The 24,909-nt window shown below is 40.9% G+C and overlaps 2 protein-coding genes across 10 annotated transcripts; one reads left to right on the top strand and one right to left on the bottom strand.

The window, feature by feature from the left end:
- Nucleotides 1-75: 75 nt before the first annotated feature.
- Nucleotides 76-10,007, bottom strand: HNRNPA2B1 (heterogeneous nuclear ribonucleoprotein A2/B1). 5 transcript variants are annotated; one of them, XM_035253594.3, is made up of 12 exons: nt 9,744-10,007; nt 5,729-5,764; nt 5,520-5,630; nt 5,189-5,335; nt 4,737-4,947; nt 4,489-4,590; nt 4,336-4,416; nt 3,822-3,884; nt 1,812-1,931; nt 1,434-1,556; nt 731-813; nt 76-574 (listed from the first exon to the last, which is right to left on the bottom strand). In XM_035253594.3, exons 4-11 carry the CDS (start codon nt 5,330-5,332, stop codon nt 752-754), a joined length of 906 nt encoding a protein of 301 aa, XP_035109485.1. In that variant the 5' UTR covers nt 5,333-5,335; nt 5,520-5,630; nt 5,729-5,764; nt 9,744-10,007; the 3' UTR covers nt 76-574; nt 731-751. The 5 variants fall into 5 exon arrangements, with proteins under 5 accessions (XP_035109485.1, XP_035109479.1, XP_035109484.1 ...); XM_035253588.3 differs by lacking the exon at nt 9,744-10,007 and adding an exon at nt 8,369-8,546; XM_035253593.3 differs by lacking the exons at nt 1,812-1,931; nt 9,744-10,007 and adding an exon at nt 8,369-8,546.
- Nucleotides 9,228-23,524, top strand: CBX3 (chromobox 3). 5 transcript variants are annotated; one of them, XM_009002252.5, is made up of 6 exons: nt 9,228-9,360; nt 10,698-10,749; nt 14,010-14,152; nt 17,002-17,164; nt 21,100-21,194; nt 22,266-23,524. In XM_009002252.5, exons 2-6 carry the CDS (start codon nt 10,726-10,728, stop codon nt 22,390-22,392), a joined length of 552 nt encoding a protein of 183 aa, XP_009000500.1. In that variant the 5' UTR covers nt 9,228-9,360; nt 10,698-10,725; the 3' UTR covers nt 22,393-23,524. The 5 variants fall into 5 exon arrangements, with proteins under 5 accessions (XP_009000500.1, XP_009000499.1, XP_009000501.1 ...); XM_009002251.5 differs by lacking the exon at nt 9,228-9,360 and adding an exon at nt 9,545-9,626; XM_009002253.5 differs by lacking the exon at nt 9,228-9,360 and adding an exon at nt 9,545-9,630.
- Nucleotides 23,525-24,909: the final 1,385 nt, after the last annotated feature.

The raw sequence follows: 24,909 nt of genomic DNA, 5'->3' as shown, positions 1-24,909 counted from the left end.
ACAGCTTTGCAACGAACCTTAATTATACTACCCACTCCTTAACTTATTTAAAATAAAAAGTCTATAATTACACAATTTCCTTTAGAATTATTTTATTAAATCATAAATGTACAACAGCTTCTTAACTCTACACACGCACTTAAATTTTTTTAAAGGAAAAACGTTATGTCTTATTACACCATGATCCTGGCTAATAGCTTTTCAAAACTTTGAGAAAAATCTTAAAAAAGGTTTCACATGTCACCTGAAACTTACAAATTTAACATTATCAAAGAAGGAATGCTTCTACACTCTTACAAAGACCACTAGAAAGAAACAACAATTAAAAAGCTAAGAAACTGTCTCAAAGGCATTTTTTTTTTTTTACAATCCTTCCTCCACAGTAAGGTAATGTTATTAAATAATCCAATCCATTCACAAAATGGCTCTCTGCATCTGCTCTGGTGTCTTCTGCCATATCACTGCATATTTATGCATGACTGAGATAAGAGTTTCCTTAACATTGTTATTTCGATAACCTGAAGCTGTTCTGTTACCTCTGGGCTCTCATCCTCTCCTATTTATACAGTGAAGCCTGTTTCAACAGAAGTAAAGAGTAAAAAAAAAATAGGTTATGAAATTATCCATCTAACCAGATTTTAAGGAAAGATAACATGATCCTAAAAAGCTTTTACTCCTGCAGCTAGATCTCCCAAGATAATAATAATTGTAAAACTCAAAAGCTACTTACCCATGGCAAAGAGGAAGAAGCTCAATATCGGCTCCTCCCACCATAACCCCCACTTCCTCCACTGCCTCCTGGACCATAGTTTCCTAGAATTGTTGGAACAGAGAGAGAAAACAAACTTAGATTTCCCATGATCAGCCTACTACAGTTGATTCTATTTTATATCTATCAAATCTTTAAAACAAGCAGATCCTAACTTCTGCAGCCAGTTAGCAGTATTACTTGGGAGATCAATTACTCAGGTTTTAATTTTGTGGCTGACACTATTCTTTTCAATAAAGGGTTGGTCCTCTCACCATCATTTGGACTAAGATTTTTTTAAAGTACATCAAGCACAACACAAAATGTATAGTCCTGCTAAAAACCTCAAGAATAAACTAAGCAATGGTTTGAATCACAGTTGGAAGTATTTAACTTCAAAGACCCTCATACCAAATTTATACCCATTGCAATGCTGGTTGTATTTTTACTTGGCTGTTTATGAGCCCCTACCGGAAATTCTTTCAACTTCTCAACATCCCCACTTCCACCACAATTTGATATTAATTGCTTGCTAAAGTATTTCTGGAGACTTATGCATTAAGACCGCATATAGAGCACTGTCCAAATACGAACTACTTAGTATGGTATCTTCCCTTTAAATCACGAAAGGCTAAACCTTTAATCACAAAAACCTGAACAATCTCAATTTTTAGTTATAAATTACCTCCACCATATGGTCCCCCCATGTTCCTGCTACCACCAAAGTTTCCACTCTTCATTGGACCGTAGTTAGAAGGTTGCTGGTTATAATTTCCAAAATCATTGTAATTTCCACTGCCATAATTTCCTATAAATAAATTGAAATACTGACATAATGGACCTCAGAACAATACAAACATTAAACCAATGATACATACTGACTATTCAGGCCAAAGCTCCCACAAAAACAAATAAAACCAAACACTTATCTTTAACTTTTAAGGGCCTCCAGTGACAAATATTGAAATAAAAGATCAAGTGTTACAAAACCATTGATTCCACCCCCAATTCCCCAAATAAAGGATCTTATAAATTCCCAGATAATTGCCTGTGAATTTATTACCTCCTCCATAGTTGTCATAACCACCTCCGTAGCCCCCACCCTGGTTGCCATATCCAGGTCCTCCACCACCATATCCTCCTCTTCCTCCTCCATAACCAGGGCTACCTCCAAAATTGCCACCTATTATAAAATAAGCCTTTAAGTAATCACTTAATATTTTTAATGACATTCTTAACTGTCTCTCACACCCATTTATAACTTTTCAAAAATACACGTTTGTATGTGAAACATTCAGTGAGATCCCTCTAAAATAAAATAGCCTCAAGGGCTGAATACATACCCTTGGTAAACATTTGATGGCTGAGGTGCCTACCCAGCCAAATGGACAACACCATGTCTATACTCTGACAATACCTGTAATGCCTCAGTTTTCCCTTAAAACTATCTTAAGGTTACCTTTTCAAAGTATCTTGAAATACTGCACGTACATTTTGGCTAACGATTGCAAAACTAGACTAATAGTGGGCTTAAGGGAAGTAAAAGAGCACCTCCTCTTACTAGCCCAAAAGATAAAAGTTTCTATTACGTCTACCTACGAATTACCGTATCTTTCTAAAACCATGTACTTAGCTGGCTTTTCAGACTTCCTCAGACTGGAGTGCAGTGCTGTGATCTTGGCTCACTGCAATCTTGGCCTCAAGCCTGTAATCCCAGCAATTTGAGAAACTGAGGCAGGCAGCTTGCTTGAGCCCACGAGCTCAAGACCAGTCAGGGCAACATAGCAACCCCTCTCCAAACCAAAAAAAAAAAAAAAAAACACAAAATTATCCATAATGGTGCACACCCTTGTAGTTCAGCTACTCAGGAGGCTAAGGTGAGAGGATGGCTGGAGGCCAAGGTTGCAGTGAGCCAAGATCTCACCACTGCACTCCAGTCTGAGGAAGGAGGCCAGACACCATCTCAAAGAAGGGGGGGGGGGGGAGAAGACCCAACACTCCACTAAATATGTTCTTTACCGTATCCTAAATAGAAGTGGGGAAAGAAAAATTTACTTTCACATAAAACAAAACTTACAAAAAAGCCTGGGGGCTGAGTCTCAAATTATAGTTAAGTACAATAACAAAAATTAAAATTTTCATTATAAAAGTCAAGAACAGTGAGATATAGTACTAACTTAGTCATGCCTAATGAATGGCAACACCAGAAATCAAGTTTATTACCAGTTCATAGTTTTAGAAGTTCCTTATTACTAAATCTGTCAGTGTGCATCAGCCTTTTCCATACGCCAGTATAACCGATCAATTTTAACATATTACTTCACTCACGTTTAACCGTAGTTCCCAATCTTATCAGCAGCCAGGAGCACACTAAATATCTTAGAAAACTTCCTCAAGAAAGCTATCCTGGGATGCTTGTCATCTAAGTGTTAAGACATATTTTGTATTTTTCTTCTACATATACTCTCCCCCTTGTTTTACTCTCAGTTAAATCCAGTATTCTGTCCTTTCCCAGAGAAACAAAGTACAATATATATCTAAATCCTATTATTCCACTTGAGAGATAGCATCTTTATTTTTTTATTTAAAGTGGCACTCTAAAGGCCAGGCACAGTGGCTAACACCTGTAACCCCAGCCCTTTGGGAGGCCAAGGCAAACCCCATCTCTACTAAATACAAAAAAATTAGCCAGGCATGGTGGTGCACACCTGTAATCCCAGCTACTTGGGAGGCTGAGGCAGGAGAATTGCTTTAACTGGGAGGCAGAGGCTTCAGTGAGCCAAGCATGCCACTGCACTCCAGCCTGATGACAGACCGGAGACTCCTTAAAAAAAAAAAAAACAAAAAAAAAAAAGGGAGGGGGAGGGCACTCTATTCCTTAGTAACTGTTAAGACAGCAAACTATAAAGGAAAAAAAATAATTGGACCACTATCACCCAAGCTGTTTATAGGGTAACAAAATATTTAAAAATTCAAAGTATAAAATGAAAAAGTATACAGAGTATACTCAGAGTATAAACATACAACACACTGAAATATTAGTCATACAAATCAAAACGTAAAGGAAACTGACCTCCAGGTCCTCCTCCATACCCATTGTAGCCATCTCCAAATCCACGTCCACTGCCATATCCATCTGTTAGGAATCAAAATACATTACATTACTAAATTTCTGATACTCATTTTTTCAGTTCTTTTAACTCCTCAGCACAGGAACCTCAGAAAAGCACACACTAGTGTTACCACTCTATTCACAAAACGTGAAAGCATATAATCTCGTTACCAAGTTTTGGACTCTTAACTGAACAAGTCTCAATTTTAGAGATTCCATTCATAAAAACATTTGATGGGGCCAAAGCTTTTCTGATGACATTTTATAACATTAATCCAGATAAATACAATTGTTATTAATACAACCCTATTACCTTCTTTTCTAGCCAAGTCACAGGGACTTTCCAGGATATAATCTATTGAAGGGTCTTAGGGAAAATTTTGATTTAAGTTGGATTACCTGTTTCTAATGAAAACCTAATCATATTTAAGATAAAAGCAAAGTCATCCTTCAAACACTTGTAACTTGAACTTACCAGATCCTCCTCTAAAGTTACTTCCTGGTCCTGGTCCGAAATTTCCTCCGCCGCCACGAGAATCCCCAAAGCCAAAGTTGCCTACAATAAATGCCCCAGTTAAAGCAAGCACTTACATGAATAAGAAGAAAGAAGAAACAGAATTAAAATTACCTCCTCTTCCACTCCTAGAACTTTGAACTTCCTGCATTTCTTGTCTAGACAAAGCCTTTCTTACTTCTGCATTATGACCATTGATGGTATGGTATTTCTGCACTGGAATAAAAAATTGACTCCTTTTAAATTACAGCAGCATTGTAATATCAAGCAATTTTAAGTTTACCTTCTAATCAAGTTACATGTAATTAACACACAAAACTGAAGACAGGGTAAACAGTACATTTGTGGCTATAGACACTTACACACGATTTTATCCACAGGATCATGGTCATCAAAAGTAACAAAGCCAAAGCCTCTTTTCTTTCCAGACTGCCTATCGGTAATTATTTCAATGGTATCAATTTTTCCATATTCCTCAAAGTAATCTCTAAGGTGATGTTCCTCAGTATCTTCCTTAATTCCACCAACAAACAGCTTCTTCACAGTTACGTGAGCCCCTGGTTTTCCAGATTCCTAAAATAGTGGTGGAGTAAGTCAACCAGAGGAAACACAAACATGATACAAAGCACCTGACCTTCGTACCACACTTGGCTTGTCTTTTTAAAAATAAGGTAGCTTAAGAAGAAAATGGCCCAGAAACCCAACACAGCTAACAAAGGCAAAAATCTTGAGTTAAACTCAATTCAGAAATTCTTATGTTCAGCAGGGCAGCATTCTCCATGTTAATTACACTAGACAGTCATGGTTTGCTTACCTCTCTTGCTACAGCACGTTTTGGCTCAACAACTCTCCCATCAATTGAATGAGGTCTTGCAGCCATGGCAGCATCAACCTCAGCCATGGATGAGAAAGTTACAAAACCAAATCCTCTTGATCTTTTGCTTGCAGGATCCCTCATTACCTTTCAAACGAAAGGGGAAAAGTTAGCATTTAATCTCATTATTGTAGTAAACATTCATTGTAACAAAATCTTTTACTATGGTGATGTAAAATTATTTCCTCCATGATTCACTTAATATACAGCTAAACGACTAGTATTTAGTTACAATTCATAGTATTTAGTCACAATTCAGTAATTTACGTACCACACAATCTGTAAGCTTTCCCCATTGTTCGTAGTAGTTCCTCAAACTTTCTTCTGTGGTTTCAAAGCTTAAGCCACCAATAAAGAGTTTACGGAACTGTTCCTTTTCTCTCTGCAAAGGAAAACACCATTTCAATTTTTATTTACATTTTTCTCTTTGTATGCAGGAAATTAAATTCTTAAATATGAGGTGACCTGCTGGCAGAGTACCTTTTTCCTCTCCAAAGGAACAGTTTCTAAAGTTTTCTGGGGGGGAAAAAAAAAACTTACATCAAATTTAAACCATATGTTAAACTGCATATTAGTTGTGTTACACCAAAAAATTGCCTCAGCTGATCTACACAAGTTTCAAAGTCATTAATGCTTGATCTAAATTTACTCAACATCAAATTATCTTAAACAAATTATTAATTAAAAAAGCTTTCTAAGGAGAAATGAACAAATGTAGACCGTGGTTATCCAAAGATTAGTAAAAATTTTTTTACCCAAAAATTCCAACCCTATAACCTAAAAACGCAGATTTATATTTTTAAACATTAGAAAATAACTCTTGGATCCTTCCTTAAGAACAAAATTCACGATTCAGTATCTGAAAAATAGCATTTATTTTCCCTTAACTGCCCCCTCTGGTGGTGATTCTAAGTATCTCAGCCAAAAAAAAAAAAAAACACTAACATTAGGTTTCTCCACGACTCTCAGTTACAAAACAATCAGTCAAGATATGCATTAGAAATAACCTTAAAAATTACTCAATACATTCACCTGGCATAAACTCTAAGCAGTGTTTTAAAGATACTGAAAGGTGAAGCTTACTGAACTTAATTGGCCATGTAGGAAGACACGGCACAAAACGCTGTTCCAAGTCAAAAGGAAAAACCTCAGAGATGAAATATTTTAATACCTGGGAACCAACAAATATGCTGTACTACACAGCATTGTATTTTGGACAGTTAAAAAAGAACGTTCAGTAAACCTGTCTTAAAAGGTAACTAGGTTAAAACCTCATACGAGAATCAGTCATATATATCCAAGACAATTGCTATGAATGCATAATGCAAATTTAGAGTCACATATCATTTTGAGTCAAGAATTTTTTGTTCAAAGCAAGCGCCATTTATTGCTGCTCTCATCCCAGTTCTACAGAGCTCTCCCGCCATCCACATGCTCCCAAATGCTAAAAAAAAAAAAAAAAATGGTGATAAAAGCCAGTTCAGATCTTTTTCTTGTGGTGTCTTCAGGACTCGTAAAAATTAAAAAAACTAACAAAGTATCAAACTAGCTCCTAAAGACACATAGCCGTCTTTCGAAATGATTACTTGCCAAGATATATTTTGATTTTTTTCAGCTAGCTTTTGTCGTCAGTACATGTGTCTCTCAAACTCACATTAAGAATAATGCACATCTATTAACAAGTCTTACAAATCACTAACAAAAAGCAAAAACTCATTACTTACCTCACAATTTTTCCAAACTTACCCGACGTCCACTATCGGTTATTAACAATGTTATTTTATAAACGTGCTTAGGGTCAAAGAAAATAACCAGGTAGACCCCCTTCGCTTGAGACCTTATGCTTATCAATGTAATGATCAACCAAGATTGCAAACATAAATGAGAAAAGCAAGTAAAGTTCAAATACAGAGCGGCCCAGGCCCAATACAATTTTGCACATCAATACACACGCATTACAGGAAGGAGCCTCTGAAGCCATGTTTTAACCTAATTACGACTAAGGACAAAATAGTTTTCACTTTCCTCGTAATCTTTAAAGATCCGTGGATTGACCCCGTAAAGATCAAAATTCTCAGTAAAAATATTTTTAAAATGATTGAGCTCTACAACTTAAGTGAAATCCTTAAGGGCAGTAAAGGATTCGGACGTGAATATCCCTCCCCCGCCCCGAAAACCACCATTCTCCCTGCCATTCGTGGCCGAGGGCTTCCAATTTGTGTCTACTTCGCTGGGATTCATCTGCCTTATTAGTAACCGAGGACCGAGATAAAACCATCACTGGAGTTAAAAAAAAAAAAAAAAGAAAAAGAACAGAAAAAATATATAATGGCTTCTTTGTCCTATGGCTGGCGTTGAACCCGGCCCGATGCTCTGAGTGGTGTACCTTCTCCGAAACCGGGCCTGCGAACCCGGCCCCACCCCCCCACCCGCTCCGCTCTTCCGTGTGGCTTCCGAACGCAATGGCGCCATTTCATCGAGGGGAAGGCTGAGCGCCTTTAATGAGGTGCGCAGGACTCTAAAGATCCAAGCTCACAAAACACTCCAAATCCACCTCGAAACGGTATGAAAACAACCCGAGAAGAAAGAGAAACAGTTAACCACCTCTAAGCCTTGATAGAGAAATCACACTAGGAGAATTAATTGAGTTAAAAGAAAAACGCTAAGAGGAAGGCGAGCCATGAAAATGGCGGCCGCCAAATCCGGTTCCCGGGAGAGAGGGGAAGGGGAAGCTCCGCAGCCTCGCTCACGAGGACCCGCTGCCCGCCGAAACGCTCGCCGCCGAAACGCCGGAGCCCCCGAAGCAGCGTGCTTTAAAAAGGGAATAAGAATTCCCGCCTCCGCGCCCCACTTTCACTCCAGCGGGGCTGCGTCCGCCATGTGAAAGTTTCCCATCCCCCACCCCCAGTGAAGGGAAATGGCGCCGGAGGCTGAGGGTGGGGAAGCTGTTTGTACGCTCAGGCCTCTGTCAAGACCCTGTTCAAAAACCTAGAACCCACTGCTACTGAAGCGGTCCAATTTCCTGCCGCTCTCCCACCGAGGCGGCTGGCCGACTTCCACTGAGGCGCCAACGGCCTCGCCATGCCCTTTCCAATAACTCATTGATTTCAAACCCGTTACCTCCATCGCGGACTCAGTCGCTTCAGCCCGATTTCCCGCAGCCGAGCGAGATGAGAGAGATCTCCGCGGACGAACACGAACCGGACTCGTCCTGGCGCTGTAGTGAGAACTGCCGCTGCTCGAGAAACAACACCGCTAGGGGAACCTCCGCTCGGGACCCGGCGCTGCTGCTACTGCCGCTAGAGCCGCTGCCGCCGCTTTTCTAGAACCTTCCCCCCCGACTAACGCGTCTTCCTCTACGTCAGGCCGTTGCGTAAACGCCCTAACCGCCGCCAATGGCGGGAAGGCTCTGCGCCCCGCCTTACGCCAAATGCGTAGCCCTCCCCACCTCGCGGCTAGCGACAGTGCCAGACGTTACTTCCGTAAATGCGCTCAGTGAATTGAGGAAGGCTCGAGGCCTGCCTCCTATTACCTCTCAGAATAGGGTCCCGCCCCCCCCGCCCCCGCCTTGGCGCAGGGCAGGTGAGAAACGGTCGCGCAGTTTGAAATTAACGCCGACGGGAGGAGCTTAAACCGCAGCCCGGAGGTCCAGCCCCCTCAACACGGGAGGTGGTCTCTGCAGCTACGCCTTTGATACCTTCCTTCCTTCTCCCGCCATAAAAATCTTCGTAGCTTTCCCTTTTCGTTTTCCGTGCCCCCATTCGGCCCCTTCCGGAAACACCCGAATCAACTTATAGTCAAATTACTATTCACGCCGCACTGACCTAACCCTGGCCCGCGCCTATGGGGCTGACCTCTGGCGTACAGGAGTCCCTGCCAAAAGGGGTCCCAAAGCGAGTTGTTTTTAGGCTCCCAACTCCCCCTCCCCCAGCGTCTGGAGGATTCCACCCCCCACCCGCCCAGGGGCGAGGAAGTAGGCGGAGTCCGGTTTTGGCGCCAGCCGTAGAGGCTGCGGGGCAGAAAAGCCACCGCCGAGAGACTCAGGTCGCTGTCCTCGCCCCTCCTTCCCTCTCCCTCCCCTCGGGGGACCACCGGGAGCCACGCTGCAAACCGTAAGTGCCGCGGTCGTCGCAGCCGCCCTCCCCACCTTGGGCCCCAGTTCCCAGGGGGCGCGGCGCACGGCCCCTCCCCTCCCGCCGGGCGCGCGCCCGCTGCCCCGCCTTTCGTGGCCGCCCGGCGTAGGCGGTGCCGCCCCTCCCCACCGCAGCCCCTTGCGCAGCTCCCGGCTCCCTCCCCACTTGGATGTGGCTGGAGCTGCTGGCGCGCAGGGCCGAAGACGCCGCAGACCCGCGACCCGGAGCACCTCGGAGGCGGTGAAGTCGGTGGTTTTCCTTTTGTCTAGCCCTCGTTCAGTGGCGGTGTTTTAGATACCACACACGCTCCGGGGGCCCGGTTCCTTGCTCCCCTTCCCTTCGTTCCCCGCCAGACCCCGCACCTGGAGCTGCGGGAAGGAGCGGAAGGTCGGGCGGTGGCCTCGCGGCTGGCGTGGCGCGGGTTAGCGCCTGCAGTTAATTGGGGGACTGTTCTGCCCTCGAGGGAGCAGAGAGTTGTGGCAACCGTCACTCTTTCGAGACAAAGCGCATTTCTCCTCCCCTCCCCCACCAGCATTCTGGCGGAGGGGCCCCCCCTCCCCTGGCCGCCACGCGGGGCTGGGCCGAGACTTAGGCCTCCGGGCGGGCGGCGCGCGGCCCGCTGTCCCAAGGGTGCGGCGGCCGCCCCGTTACGTGGCCGCCGCGGGGGTTGCGCGGGCGGTGTGGCGCAGTGCCCTTGAGCCCCTGCAACACGGCCTTTGTTTCTCCCCGCGGATGAGCTGACCACGAGGCCCGTGCTCCCGGGTGGGGGCGGGCGCCCTCGCTTAGGCCTCGGGACGCCGGGGTTGGGGGGCGGGGAGTGGGGGCGCGGGTGTATGGAAGGTGATTGCTTCTTCAAGGTGTCACGAAACGGGGACTGAAGCATCTTAAGTTTTTTTCCTTTAGTTATTTACCGATTGGAAAGAGGGAGGGTTTCTGAGCAGAAACCAAGTTAGGATTGCAGAGCAGAGAGAAGATTCACGGTGGTTTACCGTTGTGAGTTGTTGGTAATTACAGTCCTGTAAAAATGGGACATGGACTTTATTATAAATGGGACTTCGATTGGAAAAGGCACTTGTCCCCTATTTTAAGCCATGTAAGCTGTCTTAGGTACCAAGATCCCCAGTAAAGTCTTTTAGGGTCATTTGGTTAGAAGACATACTGAGGCAATTTAAGTAAGAGCGCAAATCTACTCTAGAATTGGTATCCACGTTTGAAATGTGCGCTCCCTACTTGGGGGTTGGAATCCAAACAAAACTTATATTTAGCTACTCTTTTTTGTGTCGTGCAAACATTTTAACTGTCGTGCATTTTTCTAGTAATAGCTCTTCAAGTCTGCAATAAAAAATGGCCTCCAATAAAACTACATTGGTAAGTTAATTAAAACCTAAAATGTGTAAGGATTTAACTAAAGCCTTTTTCCCAAAAGAAGTGTAACTTTGCATCTCTGTGGCTGAGAAATTTACATCCACATATTTCCCAGCTCTCCCAGCATAATTATAGGGGAAAATTAAGAGCAGAATGAAATCATTACATGGAGATACTGACTTGGCTTAATAGTGTCTTCACTAGTTTAAAAAAGGCTAATCTTTGAACAGTGCAATGTGGATTTTGCTGACGATTTTTATCTTCAAATAGAAATGCACACATTTTTGCAACGTGCAAAAATGTTGCATAAAATGATATACCCCTTTTTGGTTGACATAATTCTTAAATCCACTGAATTGTACAGAAGTATTTTCATTAAAGCCCAATTTAAAGAACCAGGTACCCTGTGCACCTAGATTGGAGGAAAAGTCAATCTTTCAAATTCCTTTGGTCACTTTATCTTGTTTTAACTTACTCTAACTTATAGATGAATCATAAATTTAATTCATTGCAGTGTTGTGTTATTTGAACACAAAATGATCGAAATCGCAAATATGACCCGGGAGGGAGAAAAAACTAGATCTTCTGTATCTTTTGACCAATATTTTCCTCTCCAGCAGTTTAAGATATACGTATATTCAGCCATGTCAAGTTTCAAGTTTTTTAAAACGCTGGAATAGTCACATAAAAATCACGAAATTCATAATTCTAGTTCTCACATTTAATTCTAACATTGCATTAATAATCATAAGCGTGTAAAGGTGAGTGTGTTAATGTCTCCTAAGCAAAGCAAAGCATTTGTTTTTGGTCTGTATATGCTCTCTCTGGGTTTCACACTAAAACGGGCAGGTTGGTGATTTTTAATTCGTGCCATCATTAGGATTGTACATTAAGTCAGATACCCTGGAAAACAGATTGAGATAAGTAATGTGAAACCTGTGGGGTGAGTCTGTGGTGCAAATGATTCTCATGTATTTTATGTAAAGATGAGAACCATCAATGGCGCCTCGGGATTGAGTTGCCCTTCAGATTGTATAATCGGTAAACCAAAGTGTAGGTAATTGCCTAAAGGTACTTGTATTCTCCTTCAAGTACTAGATGGGAAAGGAATTAGCTGTCTGTGAGGCTTTAAGGCTGAATATAGATACAGAAAGCAAACTAATAGGTGTTCCCATTAAAATTAAGTTCTTTTTGCACACAGTTGATAGCCTTTGGAATCTGTTATTTATTGGTATTTAAATATTTTGGGAAGGGTCACAAGTTGACCACTTGAAAATATTTTAGCTAACTTCTCATTTTAGAAATTCATTAGTGTTGTGAGATGTGTGTGCTGTAATTTAAATGGGAAATACTGAGTTAATTTCACTTAAATAATGGGAAATATTGTGACTCAAATTCATCTTTGGAAAAAACTGCTGGGTTAAGAAAAAATGGTGAGCATTTGAAACTAGCTTATGAATGCTACAGTAGTAAGTGACATTTTGTCTGCCTTTTTTTTTTTTTTTTTTTAATCTTAGTGTGTATCCTTTTTGCTTTCTGTATTTATTTTTGACTTCCTCTTCATTTTGTTAGCCTTCTCCCTTTGTGGCAGTAGCTGTTTTGTTTTTCATCTACTATAGGTATCTAACACACTTCTCTCTATCGCAGTTTGTCTATATTCCTCCCACTATGATTCCTACCTTCTTTTACTGTACAGAGGTAGAAAGCTATTTGACTGGGCCCAGTACTCAACTATCTTTACTAATGAGAATCGTTAAGACCTGACTTGGAAATGGCATTCAAAACAGTCAGGTGTTTGCTGCACTTTTTTGTATTCTAGGGGATTTTTAATTCGTGTGTGTGTGTGTGTATGTACACCTATATGTTTGCATAGCTTGAAATGTCCTTTTGCAGTCTTGAGGCCTTTCTTGCATAGGTGTCTGCACACTCCATATGCCTGCATAGCTTAAAATGTCATTTTTTAGACTTGAGGTGTTGCTTTTTTGTGTGTTTCGGTGCTTTAGTTGTGGGATGACTGGGCAGTGGAGGTTTATCTTATTTTAATAACATTTGTTTTAAGGTGAAATTTTAAGATAGATTCCTTCTCAACCCATAGTATCTTCTGATTAACCATTTCAGGTTTTTGAAATTTTCCCCATTTTTAAACTTCTCATAACATGTCTTGAGTTACTGGAAAGAACTGGTTGAAGTTGGTCTCCTACTTCTCCTAAAGAGTGTTACACCAAAAAAAAGCCCCCAATGCCTGTTTAAAGTGAATTTGGTTGACTACCAGTTAAGATTTTCTCTTGAGAAACCCGGAAAGAATGATTTTTTTCACATTAGGTAATTAAAATGAATCTGCCATTTTGGCCTCTTGAAGTGACAGCTTTATAGGTTTGTTCTAAGTGGTAAGAAATAGCTATAGAGATTATGGAAAAATAATCTTGTCCTTTAACCCCCTTGTGGTCTCCATAGTTGACCCTGCAGTTGGTATCAGGATTTTGAACTGTATTTTCATTCTGCTGTTATATTTTCTCTATATCATTGGAGCTTTTGACATTAATATTTGATTTGAGAAGGAGGCTCTTACTGTCTGGGGATGTCTGTAAGGTCTTTCGTGGGTTCACCGAAGACCTGTCACTACTGCTTTCTTACCTGTATCATCCTTTAAGTACTTCCTACACAGTTGTTGCTGTGTTGTTAAAATGAGTGAAAACTCTAGTAAACTTGGTCTTGTGAGACTACCTAGAGATAAGACTTGGAAAAGATGACTATTTTCCAGATAATGTTTTTGATTGTGTTATTTTGGGTGGTGGGTCATAAGTTTCAGCTAAATCAACAGAATAAAGCGTTCTTTTATTGTCTGTTGACTTTTAATCTTTCCAGAAGGCCCTGGGATATAGAAGTAAAAATTTTTTGGGAGGCCGAGGCGGGTGGATCACGAGATCAAGAGATCGAGACGATCCTGGTCAACATGGTGAAACCCTGTCTCTACTAAAAATACAAAAAATTAGCTGGGCATGGTGGTGCGTGCCTGTAATCCCAGCTACTCAGGAGGCTGAGGCAGGAGAATTGCCTGAACCCAGGAGGCGGAGATTGCGGTGAGCCAAGATCGCACCATTGCACTCCAGACTGGGTAACGAGCAAAACTCCGTCTTAAAAAAAAAAAAAAAAAAAAGAATTAAAAATTTTTGTTGAATGTAATAATATAAGCAGTATAGCCTTGAAAATGTGCTTAAAACTCGAGAAGAATTTTTCTTAATTTCTCTTTTGTTTTATTTTAGCAAAAAATGGGAAAGAAACAGAATGGAAAGAGTAAAAAAGTTGAAGAGGCAGAGCCTGAAGAATTTGTGGTGGAAAAAGTACTAGATCGACGTGTAGTAAATGGGAAAGTGGAATATTTCCTGAAGTGGAAGGGATTTACAGAGTAAGAAACCTTAGTGCTTCTTTATTGTGTGTTTAACTGCAGCTGAGTGGTTTTAAAATGTTTTTAACCTGACTTTTACCTGCTTTCCCATAGACATCTTTAAATATAAAGACCCCTGTAATTTAGTTATCTTACAGTAAGAAACCTTAGTGCTTCTTTATTGTATGTTTAACTGCAGCTAAGTGGTTTTAAAATCTGTTTTTAACCTGGCTTTTACCTGCTTTTCCATAGACATCTTTAAATGTAAAGACCCCTTTAATTTAGGTATCTTATTTTAAAAAGAACCAAGATTTCATTGTACAGCCGAGCCAGACTAGAGACTAGTTTATTACCCTGGGGAGTCAAATTTATAAAATTACAAAGTGTAGTTTACTATGTAATATATTTTAATTTGGTTAGGTATCATACTAATTAGAATAATTTGCATTATTTTCCTCCACGCAGAGGGTACTAAAAAACATTGAAGCTATACAATATAGGCTAGTGGGTCTCATACAGGAGAGTACTCATAATCTAGGGTTTATACTAGGTTTATTATATCCTAATACCTAAGAATTAGACCCTGGGCTTTTTTTTTTTCTAAGAGATGGAGTCTCACTGTATTGTCCAGGCTGGAGTGCAGTGGCTATTCACAGGCACATTCCTACTGCTCATCATCACAGGAGTTTTAACCTGATCTGTTTCCTACCTGGGCCGGTTCACCCCTCTTTAGGTAAACTGGTGGTCACCCGCTTCCAAGAGGTCACCATATTGATGCCAAACTTAGTGCGGACCCCTGATCAGCATAGTACACTACAGCCCAGAACTCCTGGGCTCAAGCAGTCCTCCCACCTCTGCCTCCCAAGTAGGGGACTACAGGCGTGCACCACCGCGCCCGTCAAGGCTCGGCATTTTTTTTACCTCTCTGGTTCCTTGTGTTCTTTGTTATGAATTGCTCTCACTATTCTTGATAATTTTAGTCATTAACAAAATGTGAAAAACTTGAACAAGCAGAAATTACATACTTTTAACAGTTGTGTATGTTGTGCTTATCTGCTTGGTATCTTCCCCCTTAAACCACAAAGCTCCATAGGCAGTGACAATTAAAAATGGATAGGTGGAGATCAATTTCCTGAGCAGGCTAGAGATGGAGCATATGATAGTCAAATGATTGGGCTTCGCATATCTGTTATCTCCTGCTTCCCCTGCTCTTCACATTTAATGCATGGCAGTTTGGGAATCATGAGTTGAATAGGAGATTTAGGTTTGCCTGTTTTATTCTCCAGTATTCTTAGTTGAAATTCAGTATGTATCATAAGTACATACTTTTTTAAGCCCATGAAACATGAAAAATTATTTTTGCCCATCAAAACATTTGGAAATGGACGGGTTCTTCCCTCTTCTCCCAAAACTTTAGGCCACTAGCATGATTATACTGCACATGCCATGTGCAATGTAATAGGTAATGTAGAAGACTGCTTTCATTTTTCGTTTGTTTTTTTAATGAGACAGGAGTCTCACTGTAGCCCAGGCTGGAGTGCAGTGGTGCCATCTCAGCACACTGCAACTTCTGCCTCCCAGGTTGAAGCAATTCTACTGCTTCAGTCTCCTGAGTAGCTGTGATTACAGGCGCCCATCCCCAGCCCAGCTAATTTTTGTGGTTTTTTTTTTTAGTTGAGACAAGGTTTCACCATGTTGAGCATGCTGGTCTCAATCCCCTAACCTCATGATCCAGTTACCCCAGCGTCCCTAAAATTACTAACTTCATCACACCTAGTTCTGTAAAGGTTTTTTTGAACCAGAGCACGAAGTTGGCAAGCCGGTTGTTGGTGTAGGGTGATCTTACTTTCACGTCTATTAATTGATACTCATTTTCTTTTTTACAGCAGTTCTAAAAAATCCATAGAAATAGTCATCTCAGCCTTACATTGTATCAGGGGTCAGCAACCTTTCCCCCTAAAGTGTCATGTAGTAATTATTTTCTGCTTTTCGGGCCACAGGTCTCTTGTCTCTACATCTCTGCTCATCTAAACGGATGAGTGTGGATGTGTTCCAATGGTACTTCATTTGTGGGCACTAAAATTCAAATTACGTATAATTTAGTTTGAAATATTTTTCCAACCATTTAAAAACGTAAAAATATTTTTAGTTTGCAAACCATACAAAAGACTGGATTTAGCTTTTGGTTTACCAGCCCACTCTATACCATTTCCCAATTTGAACACCCAGCAAAAATTGAAAATGTCTAATGCTTCAGAATCATTATGTCTTAAAACATGGCATTGGAGGTCCCAACCCTAGACATGATATGACATACTAATTTGGGGTGGGAATTGGGAATTTACATTTGTTCAGCCGTTTGAATTATTCTGTTACAGTAAAGTTTACTTCACTTGGAAGTAAAATAGCAGATTTCTCTCAAAAGACTTGTCGGGCCTGGGTGCAGTGGCTAACACCTGTAATTCTGGCACTTTGGGAGTCCAGGGCTGGAGGATTACATGAGACCAGGAATTTAAGACCAGCTGCGAGAGACCCCTTCTCTTTTTTTTTTTTTTAAGTGTTTTAAGTTAGCTGGGTATGGTGGTGCATGCCTGTAGTCCCAGCTACTGGGCGAGTGGGGAGTGGGAGCTGAGGCAGGGGATTGCTTGACCCAGGAGTTGGGAATCTTCAGTGAGCTGATCGCATCACCGCACTCAAGTCTGGGCAACAAAGCAAGACCCTGTCTCCGGGGTCGGGAGAAATAAAATGTAGGGAAGGAGGAAATGATTAGTATCTGCAGTACAGAGGACTTTTTATTTCCCCAGGTGTCTATTAAAATGGATCTGGGTAATGGGGATGAATCATGTTTAATTGAATTTTTTTTTTAACAGTGCTGACAATACTTGGGAACCTGAAGAAAATTTAGATTGTCCAGAGTTGATTGAAGCATTTCTTAATTCTCAAAAAGCTGGCAAAGAAAAAGATGGTACAAAAAGAAAATCTTTATCTGACAGTGAATCTGATGACAGCAAATCAAAGAAGAAAAGAGATGCTGTAAGTATACAGTATTGCCTAGCAGCCTGTCCGTTTGTAAAAGGTTGATGGCTTGATTGATTGATTTTGAGACAGTCTCACTCTGTTGCCCAGGCTGGAGTGCAGTGGCGCAGTCTTGGCTCACTACAACCTCCCCGTCCAGTGCAAACTCCTGACCTCAGGTGATCCATCAGCCTCGCAAAGTGCTGGGATTATAGGCGTGAGCCACTGTGCCCGCCTGATGGTTTGGTTTTTTAAAAACTCAGGCTGGGCACAGTGGCTCAAGCCTGTAATCCCAACACTTTGGGAGGCCAAGGCGGGTGGATCACCAGCCTGACCAACATGGTGAAACTTCATCTCTACTAAAAGTACAAAAATTAGCCAGGTGTGGTGGCACATGCCTGTAATCCCAGCTACTCAGGAGGCTGAGGCAGGAGAATCGCTTGAACCCAGCAGGTGTAGGTTGCAGGGAGCTGAGATTGTGCCACTGCACTCCAGCCTGGGCGACAGAGTGAGACTCTGTCTCAAAAAAAAAAATCTCAACTACTTTTCTAAAAGGCCTCTTAATTCTACTTTAAATATTTTAATACTTAGGGCAATAAGAATAGGTGTGGTTTAGTCTACATTATGTAAATGTGCAGTAAGTGCTTATACCACTTGGGCAGTTTTTCTTAGTTTCATGGAGTTGATCACTGATCCAACCAATCACCCGTGATCCAAGGCTAGCAATCTTTAGTACAAACAATACTAAGATTGGATTATTGAAAGCCATTGTATTACAGTAAGAACAATGTAAAGAGAACTTTCTGATTATAGTTCATTAATGGCATTGACCATCAAAAAGTACTTGTGTGTCATCTTAGTATTGCCAAACAATGCACTGATTTTGAAGTATATAATCTTCGATAATAAAAACTGTTACACATATTCTTGGCATGAAATGAGCTATTTAGTTCCTTCAGTATACATATGCTTTGGTCCAATCTTTGCTTCACTTATATCTCTGTGGCTTCAGAAAGTCAAGTAACCTCTTACTTCTACCCTTGACTGTAAAACTAGATTATACTTGTCTTGCCTACTGACCTAGTATGGCAATTTGGGGAGATATCTTTGTGCTGAATTAGATTCTAGGCTCTGGCACTAAACAGACAATACATATTAATTGGTAAGGACTTGGGATTTGAAACTTGATCATTTGAAGTAGAAGCCAAGAAGTCTTACCTTCATGACAACTCATTGTGTATAAGGTCATAGGTATAGTCACTATTTTATGGATGAAGAAATGAGATTGACTATATATTTGGTTCTGAAAGTAAATCATGTGCTCAACAGAAGCACAGTTTTGGCCAGGCACAGTGGCTCGCACCTGTAATCCCAGCACCTTGGGAAACCAAGGCAGGAACATTGCTTGAGCCCAGGAGTTGGAGGACAGTTTGGATAACATAGTAAGACCCCGTCTCTACAAAGAAAAAAATATATCAGTCAGACGTGGTGGATGCCTAGTAGTCTTAGCTACTTGGAAGGCTGTGGCAGAAGTATTGCTTGAGCCTAGGAGATCAAGGTGCAGTGAGCTGTGATCATACCAGTGCACTTTGGCCTGGGCAACAAAGCAAGACCTTGTTACAAAAAATTATTAGATAATCGAGCACAACTTTAACAATACTTTTTGAACTGTTACCATTTGCCATACTGTGTTCCAAATCATTTGCATTTCATGTGCTGTGAAATACCTATGCAGTAGATACTAAAATTCTATTTTATTAACCTTACCACAAAGAGGTTAATTAACTTGCCCAAAGCCACACAGCTCATGAGCAGGGTAGGTCTGTCATTCTCACCCAGGCAGTGTGACGCCAGAGCCTGTCACATTGATATAAAACTCTGATGGGGCGGGGCGTGGTGGTAGCTCACACCTGAAATCCCAGCACTTTGGGAGGCCAAGACATACAGATCATCTGAGGTTGGGAATTCGACACCAGCCTGACAAACATGGAGAAACCCTGTCTCTGTTAAAAATAAAAAATTAGCCGGGTATGGTGGCACATACCTGTAATCCCAGCTACTTGGGAGGCTGAGGCAGGAGAATCACTTGAACCTGGGAGGCAGAGTTTGCAGTGAGCCAAGATCACACCATTGCATTCCAGCCTGAGGGACAAAAGTGAAATTCTCAAAAAAAAAAAAAAAAAAAAAAAAAAAAGATAGGGGCTGGGTGCTGTGGCTCACGCCTGTAATCCCAGCACTTTGGGAGGCTGAGGCAGGCGGATCACGAGATCAGGAGATCGAGACCATCCCGGTCAATATGGTGAAACCCAGTCTCTACTGAAAATACAAAAATTAGCTGGGCATGGTGGCTCGTACCTGTAAGTCCCAGCTACTCAGGAAGCTGAGGCAGGAGAATTGCTTGAACCTGGGAAACAGGTTGTGGTGAGCCAAGATGTCGCCATTGCACTCCAGCCCAGGCAACAAGAGTGAAACTCTGTCTCAAAAAAAAAAATGATAGTAATAAAGTATTTACTAGTATCAGTTCTCAAACTTCTTGGTCTCAAGGCTTCACTATACGCTAGAAAACTTTGGGGATCCACAAAGGGTTTTTTACTTTTCTTTCTCTTTTCTTTTTTTTTTTTTAAAGAGACAGGGTCTCTCCCTGTGTTGTCCAGGCTGGAGTGCAGTAGCTGTTCACAGGCAGGATCCCACTACTGATCAGCACGGGAGTTTTGACCTGTTCTGTTTCCAACCTGGGCCAGTTCATCCCTCCTTAGGCAACTTGGTGGTCCCTCACTCCCGGGAGGTCACCATATTGATGCCGAACTTAGTGTGGACACCCGATCGGCATAGTGCACTATAACCCAGAACTCCTGGGCCCAAGTGATCCTCCCACCTCAGCCATCCAAGTAGCTGCGACTACAGGCAGAGAGTTGTTGTTTATACAGGTTATAACTATCAATAACATAGTAGAAATTGAAACAAATTTTGGAAGCATTCATGTATTCAATTAATAAAAAGCTATTGCTTTTAATAACTTTTTATGAAAAATGACTTTACTAAAACAAAAAGTTGATAATAGCATTTTACATTTTTACAAATCTCTTCAACGTGTGCCTTAACAGAAGACAGTTTTAAACACATTGGATTGCTGTGGTATATCATTTTGGTGGAGGTATATGGAGACAATCCAAAGTCACAGATAGATGAAAAAGGGGGACCTTACACAACCCCCTCCCAAAAAGGTCTCTGGAATCCCAAGTTAATCTGTAGACCACTTTTTGAGAGCGACATTAGAAAGTACTTATTAAGGATGTTCAATCTTTTGGCTGCCCTGGGGCCCTGGGCCACGTTAGGAGAATTGTCGAGGGCCACACATAAAATAGACTTAACACCAATGATAGCTGATGAGCTTAAAAAAAAATTCCAAAAAAGTTTTAGTGTTTTAAGAAAGTATACAAATTTGTGTTGGGCCGTGTTCAAACCCATCTTGGACCAAGGGTTAGATTTGTTCAAACATTTAGAATGTGATTACAAATTGGTATGAGTTTTAACATTTTTAATATTTCCTACTGTTTGTATTTTGTTCATCCTCTTAAAATATGTCAGTAATTAAGACTAATTCCTGGAAGTAATTTGAAATATATTAACTTTCAAGACTTTATTATTACCAGAAATAAAGGGATTAGTTTTTCTGTATCCTCACACAATTCTGCCCTTGGTGTCAATGCAGTAATTTTCTTGGCTTTTGATTCTGAATGTTTTTGGAAATTTCAAGTATTCTATGTTGAGTATCAAACTCAGGTGGTTTTTCTGCTTGTAAAATTAATGGAAATCAGATGTTTTTAATTACCAAATATAAGCTCTGCTCTAATCATTTCTGTCTTGCTGTTAACCGTTTTTAATTTAGAATATGCCATGAAAACAATTTAGTACTCTTGAGTTTGCTGTATGAAAATATGTCTTCTCAACAGGCTGACAAACCAAGAGGATTTGCCAGAGGTCTTGATCCTGAAAGAATAATTGGTGCCACCGACAGCAGTGGAGAGTTGATGTTTCTCATGAAATGGTGAGTGTGCAGGTGATTGTTATATTTGAAAATAAGAATAGACTTTCTTTAAAAAATTAGTTATCTACTGAGAGGGTGGTTCTGGTTACTTTTACTAGTAGTATTTTAAAGCAAGGGTCAGCAAACTGGCCTGTGTGGAAAACAAAGTAACATAAAACCCTCCTGGAGCACTTAAATACCTTTTGTTTAGACTTTCTTACTTTCTTTCTTTCTTTCTTTCTTTCTTTCTTTCTTTCTTTTTCTTTCTTTCTTTTTCTTTCTTTCTTTCTTTCTTTTTTCTTTCTTTTCTTTCTTTCTTCTCTTTCTTCCTGTTTGTGTTTGCGCGCGAGCACATGTGAGCGACAAGGCTGTTTTATTTCATGCTTGGGTGCAAGCAGGCCGAATTCAAGAAAGGACAGACAAAGGGAGAAGGGAGGGAATTGGTTTTATAGGTTGGGGCAATTTTGAGGCAGGGAGCCAGGGGTATTACAGAGTGAGATCAGTTACAGTGGTGAGGGTAGGGGCAGGGAGTATACATTACCATAAGTACAGTTACAAAGGCAGGTGGGATAAGGCGTAAGAGTAGTTAAGGTGGTAGGATGGAGTGGTGGGATATTCACAGTTAAGATGGCAGGGTGGGGTGAGAAGCTTAATGTTCCTGGAAAGCTCCCATGGGTGATCAGGGATAATGGTGAATGCAGGTGGGGGTTAGGGGAGCGGTCAGCTGAGGCAGCAGGAATTCAGACTTTCTGGATCTAGGCTTGCACATGGAGGCCTGACAACTTTTTATCTTCAACTGTATCCAAAACAGAAGAACAGAAAAAGAAGCTACCAATTCCTGGGGGTTTATCCACCATCTCATCATATTCCAAGACTCTTTTTCTCAATCCAGACAGGTGACCAGGTCTGACTTAGAGATAGCAATACCGTTTCTAGGCTTTCAGGAAATCCCGGCATCTTAGCTGTGAATCTTCCAATACCTGCAGGTCACAAAGCCACAGTGAGCTGTTTGGACTATTTCTTAAATGAATGGTTGTCAATTGACATGAACAATTTAGACTCCTGATTGAGTTTTTCTTTTTCTTAAAACAGGAAAGATTCAGATGAGGCAGACTTGGTGCTGGCGAAAGAGGCAAATATGAAGTGTCCTCAAATTGTAATTGCTTTTTATGAGGAAAGACTAACTTGGCATTCTTGTCCAGAAGATGAAGCTCAATAATTGTTCACTTTTTTTATATATATTTATATATATATATAAAATTTGGGTCTTGTTTTTGGTTTACTATTATGACGAAATAACTACATCCAATGGAAATCAAGTTTGATACGTTCGTTTTGAAAGTAGTGTTGGAAGAGTTGTTGGGGGGGTTTTTGCATCCGTAGCACTGGTTACTTTGAACAAATCAATAAAAGCTTTCTGTAGTCGCTTCCTTGATCAGAAAAGAACATTTGATACCATGGTATATTATTTCCTCTGCATTAAAGAACAGCTTTTCTAAATGTTAGGGAAAACATCCATAGTCATTACTCAATCAAAACTTGTGTTCTCATAAGCCTAAGGACCATTCTGGGTTTTTTATGTGTTTTTTGTGTGTGTGTGTGTATACATAAAATGCATATGTAAATTTTTTTGTTTTTGTTTTTAAACATTCACCAAAAAGTCACAAGTAAACCCATGTTTCTGAGATGCCATTATTCTGAGCAAAATAAGAGCTAATTGCTTCAAGTTAAATTGAAATTTTTCCTGAAGCCATACATTTCAAGTATGTGAAGAAATAAGTGATTATAATTAATAGGACAATTTAAATTGGATAATTTTAAAGCATCGATATCTATTAATGGAGTTTTTTTGTTGGCAAAATTCCTAAAAGGAAAACTTATTACTACCATTACAGGAGGTTTCCCCATCCAAATGAGGAAACTAGACAAGTGCTAGTGTGTTTTAATTAGCTAAACAAAACTAAGTTAAATGAACATTTAAAAATCTAGCAGGCCATTTCTTAAACTGTTGAAATCCCTGTTGCTACATTGACTTAAAGGTCATGATTCATGGAACAGCTAAGACTTGGTTCATAGAAACCTAATCAGATAGAGATGTTGGCAGTTTATGACCTGCTGACATAAATGTATGAACAACCTTTTGTATTCTAACCTTTTGACCTGCATGTGTTTTCTTTACTCCAACTCATTCCTTACATGTAGGCTCAGTCTGTCAGTTACTTGCTTTACTGGTTCAACAAAAGCCAGGAAAAACAACTTTGTAGTAATCAGAATGTTATCCAACTGTATATTGTTTACTTTATTGTAAATACTGGTGAACAGTGGTTAATAAATAGTTTTATATTCCTTTATGCAATTAGACTTTTTTTCTTCTTTGTCCGATTGCCCTCACAATAGAAATAGGAATGCCAACCCTCACTGGATTCTCTTTGTAAATTGGATGATACCGGTAAGGCATTGATGAAGATATCCAAGATCTTTTTAGCTTAAGAGTTTTAAATAACCAGAAATACGTGTTTCCACAGTTAGGAGATAAAAATTAGTTTCATGTGACCGCTGGGGGGTATTGTCTCGTTAAAGTGAGATATTAAAATCTGGTTTGTTGTAACTGTCTTTTAAAGAACCTAAGTATTCTGATAGGGCTGAGTGAGATGATAGACACATTTTAGTTGATTTCCAAAATTCATACAGAGAAAGGGAAATAACTGCTGTTAATATTAAGTACCTCCTTACACACCTACCACTGCTCCCAGCAGTGGGTTCACAGATGACAGAGAACCTTCTATTAATATTAGTAGTTGGCCCTACATTCAGTTTTAGTAAGGGCGTATCTCGAAACAATATATTGTCTTTTGGCCATGCATGGTGGCTTACACCTGTAATCCCAGCACTTTGGGTGACCAAGGCAGGTGGATCATGAGGTCTGGAGTTCAAGGCCAGCTTGGCCAACATGGTAAAACCCCATCTCTACTAAAAATACAAAAATTAGGCATGGTGGCATGCACCTGTAATGCCAACTACTCGGGAGGCTGAGGCAGGAATATCGCTTGAACCCAGAAGGTGGAGGTTGCAGTGAGCCTAGATTGCACCACTGCACTCCAGCCTGTGTGACAAGGCAAGACTCCATCGCAAAGAAAAAATCCTCCAAAAGACCTCTGATTGTCCTGAGTTGCATCAGATACCCTCCCTGTAACTGTCAAGCGTGAGGAGACGTGTGGAGTACTGTGATTATATCAATCGCTAGAAGAGTGCTTTCCAGGAAAATGGATGTTTGCCTTATATAAACAAAATGTGTAACAATTCCAGCCAATTTGAAAATGTCTTACTGGTTTTTTTTGAGGTGGTCTCGCTCTGTTGCCCAGGCTGGAGTGCAGTTACTGCAACTTCCACTTCCTGGGTTCAAGTGATTCTCATGCCTCAGCCTCCCAAGTAGTTGGGATTACAGGTGCCCACCAGCATGCCCAGCTCATTTTTGTATTTTTAGTAGAGAGGTGATCTTGCCATGTTGGCCAGGCTAGTCTCAAACTCCTGAACTCAAGCCATTCACCTGCCTCGGCCTCACAGTGTTGGGATTACAGGCGTGAGCCACTACGCCTGGCCTAAAATGCCTTCTTAAAAAATTGTTCTTGACTTTTTGAAGCCTTTTTTTTTTTTGAGATGGAGTCTCGCACTGTCACCCAGGCTGCAGTGCAGTGGCGCACTCTCAGCTCACTGCAACTTCTGCCTCCCAGGTTCG

This window comes from Callithrix jacchus, chromosome 11 (genome assembly GCF_049354715.1).
Source record: "Callithrix jacchus isolate 240 chromosome 11, calJac240_pri, whole genome shotgun sequence".
In the NCBI taxonomy this organism is placed as follows: Eukaryota; Metazoa; Chordata; class Mammalia; order Primates; family Cebidae; genus Callithrix; species Callithrix jacchus.
The sequence above is the reverse complement of the archived record's forward strand: the minus strand, read 5'-3'. Positions and strand labels throughout refer to the sequence as shown.

Bases quoted from the DNA above. Each gene is read 5' to 3' on its own strand.
- HNRNPA2B1 (XM_035253588.3), bottom strand. The intron at 5,336-5,519 runs GTACGTAAATTA...TTCGTTTGAAAG, and splicing joins GAAAGCTTACAGATTGTGTG to GTAATGAGGGATCCTGCAAG. The intron at 4,591-4,736 runs GTAAGTGTCTAT...TTTTTATTCCAG, and splicing joins TCCTGTGGATAAAATCGTGT to TGCAGAAATACCATACCATC.
- CBX3 (XM_009002252.5), top strand. From the start codon at position 10,726: ATGGCCTCCAATAAAACTACATTG. The intron at 10,750-14,009 runs GTAAGTTAATTA...GTTTTATTTTAG, and splicing joins CCTCCAATAAAACTACATTG to CAAAAAATGGGAAAGAAACA. The intron at 17,165-21,099 runs GTAAGTATACAG...TCTTCTCAACAG, and splicing joins CAAAGAAGAAAAGAGATGCT to GCTGACAAACCAAGAGGATT.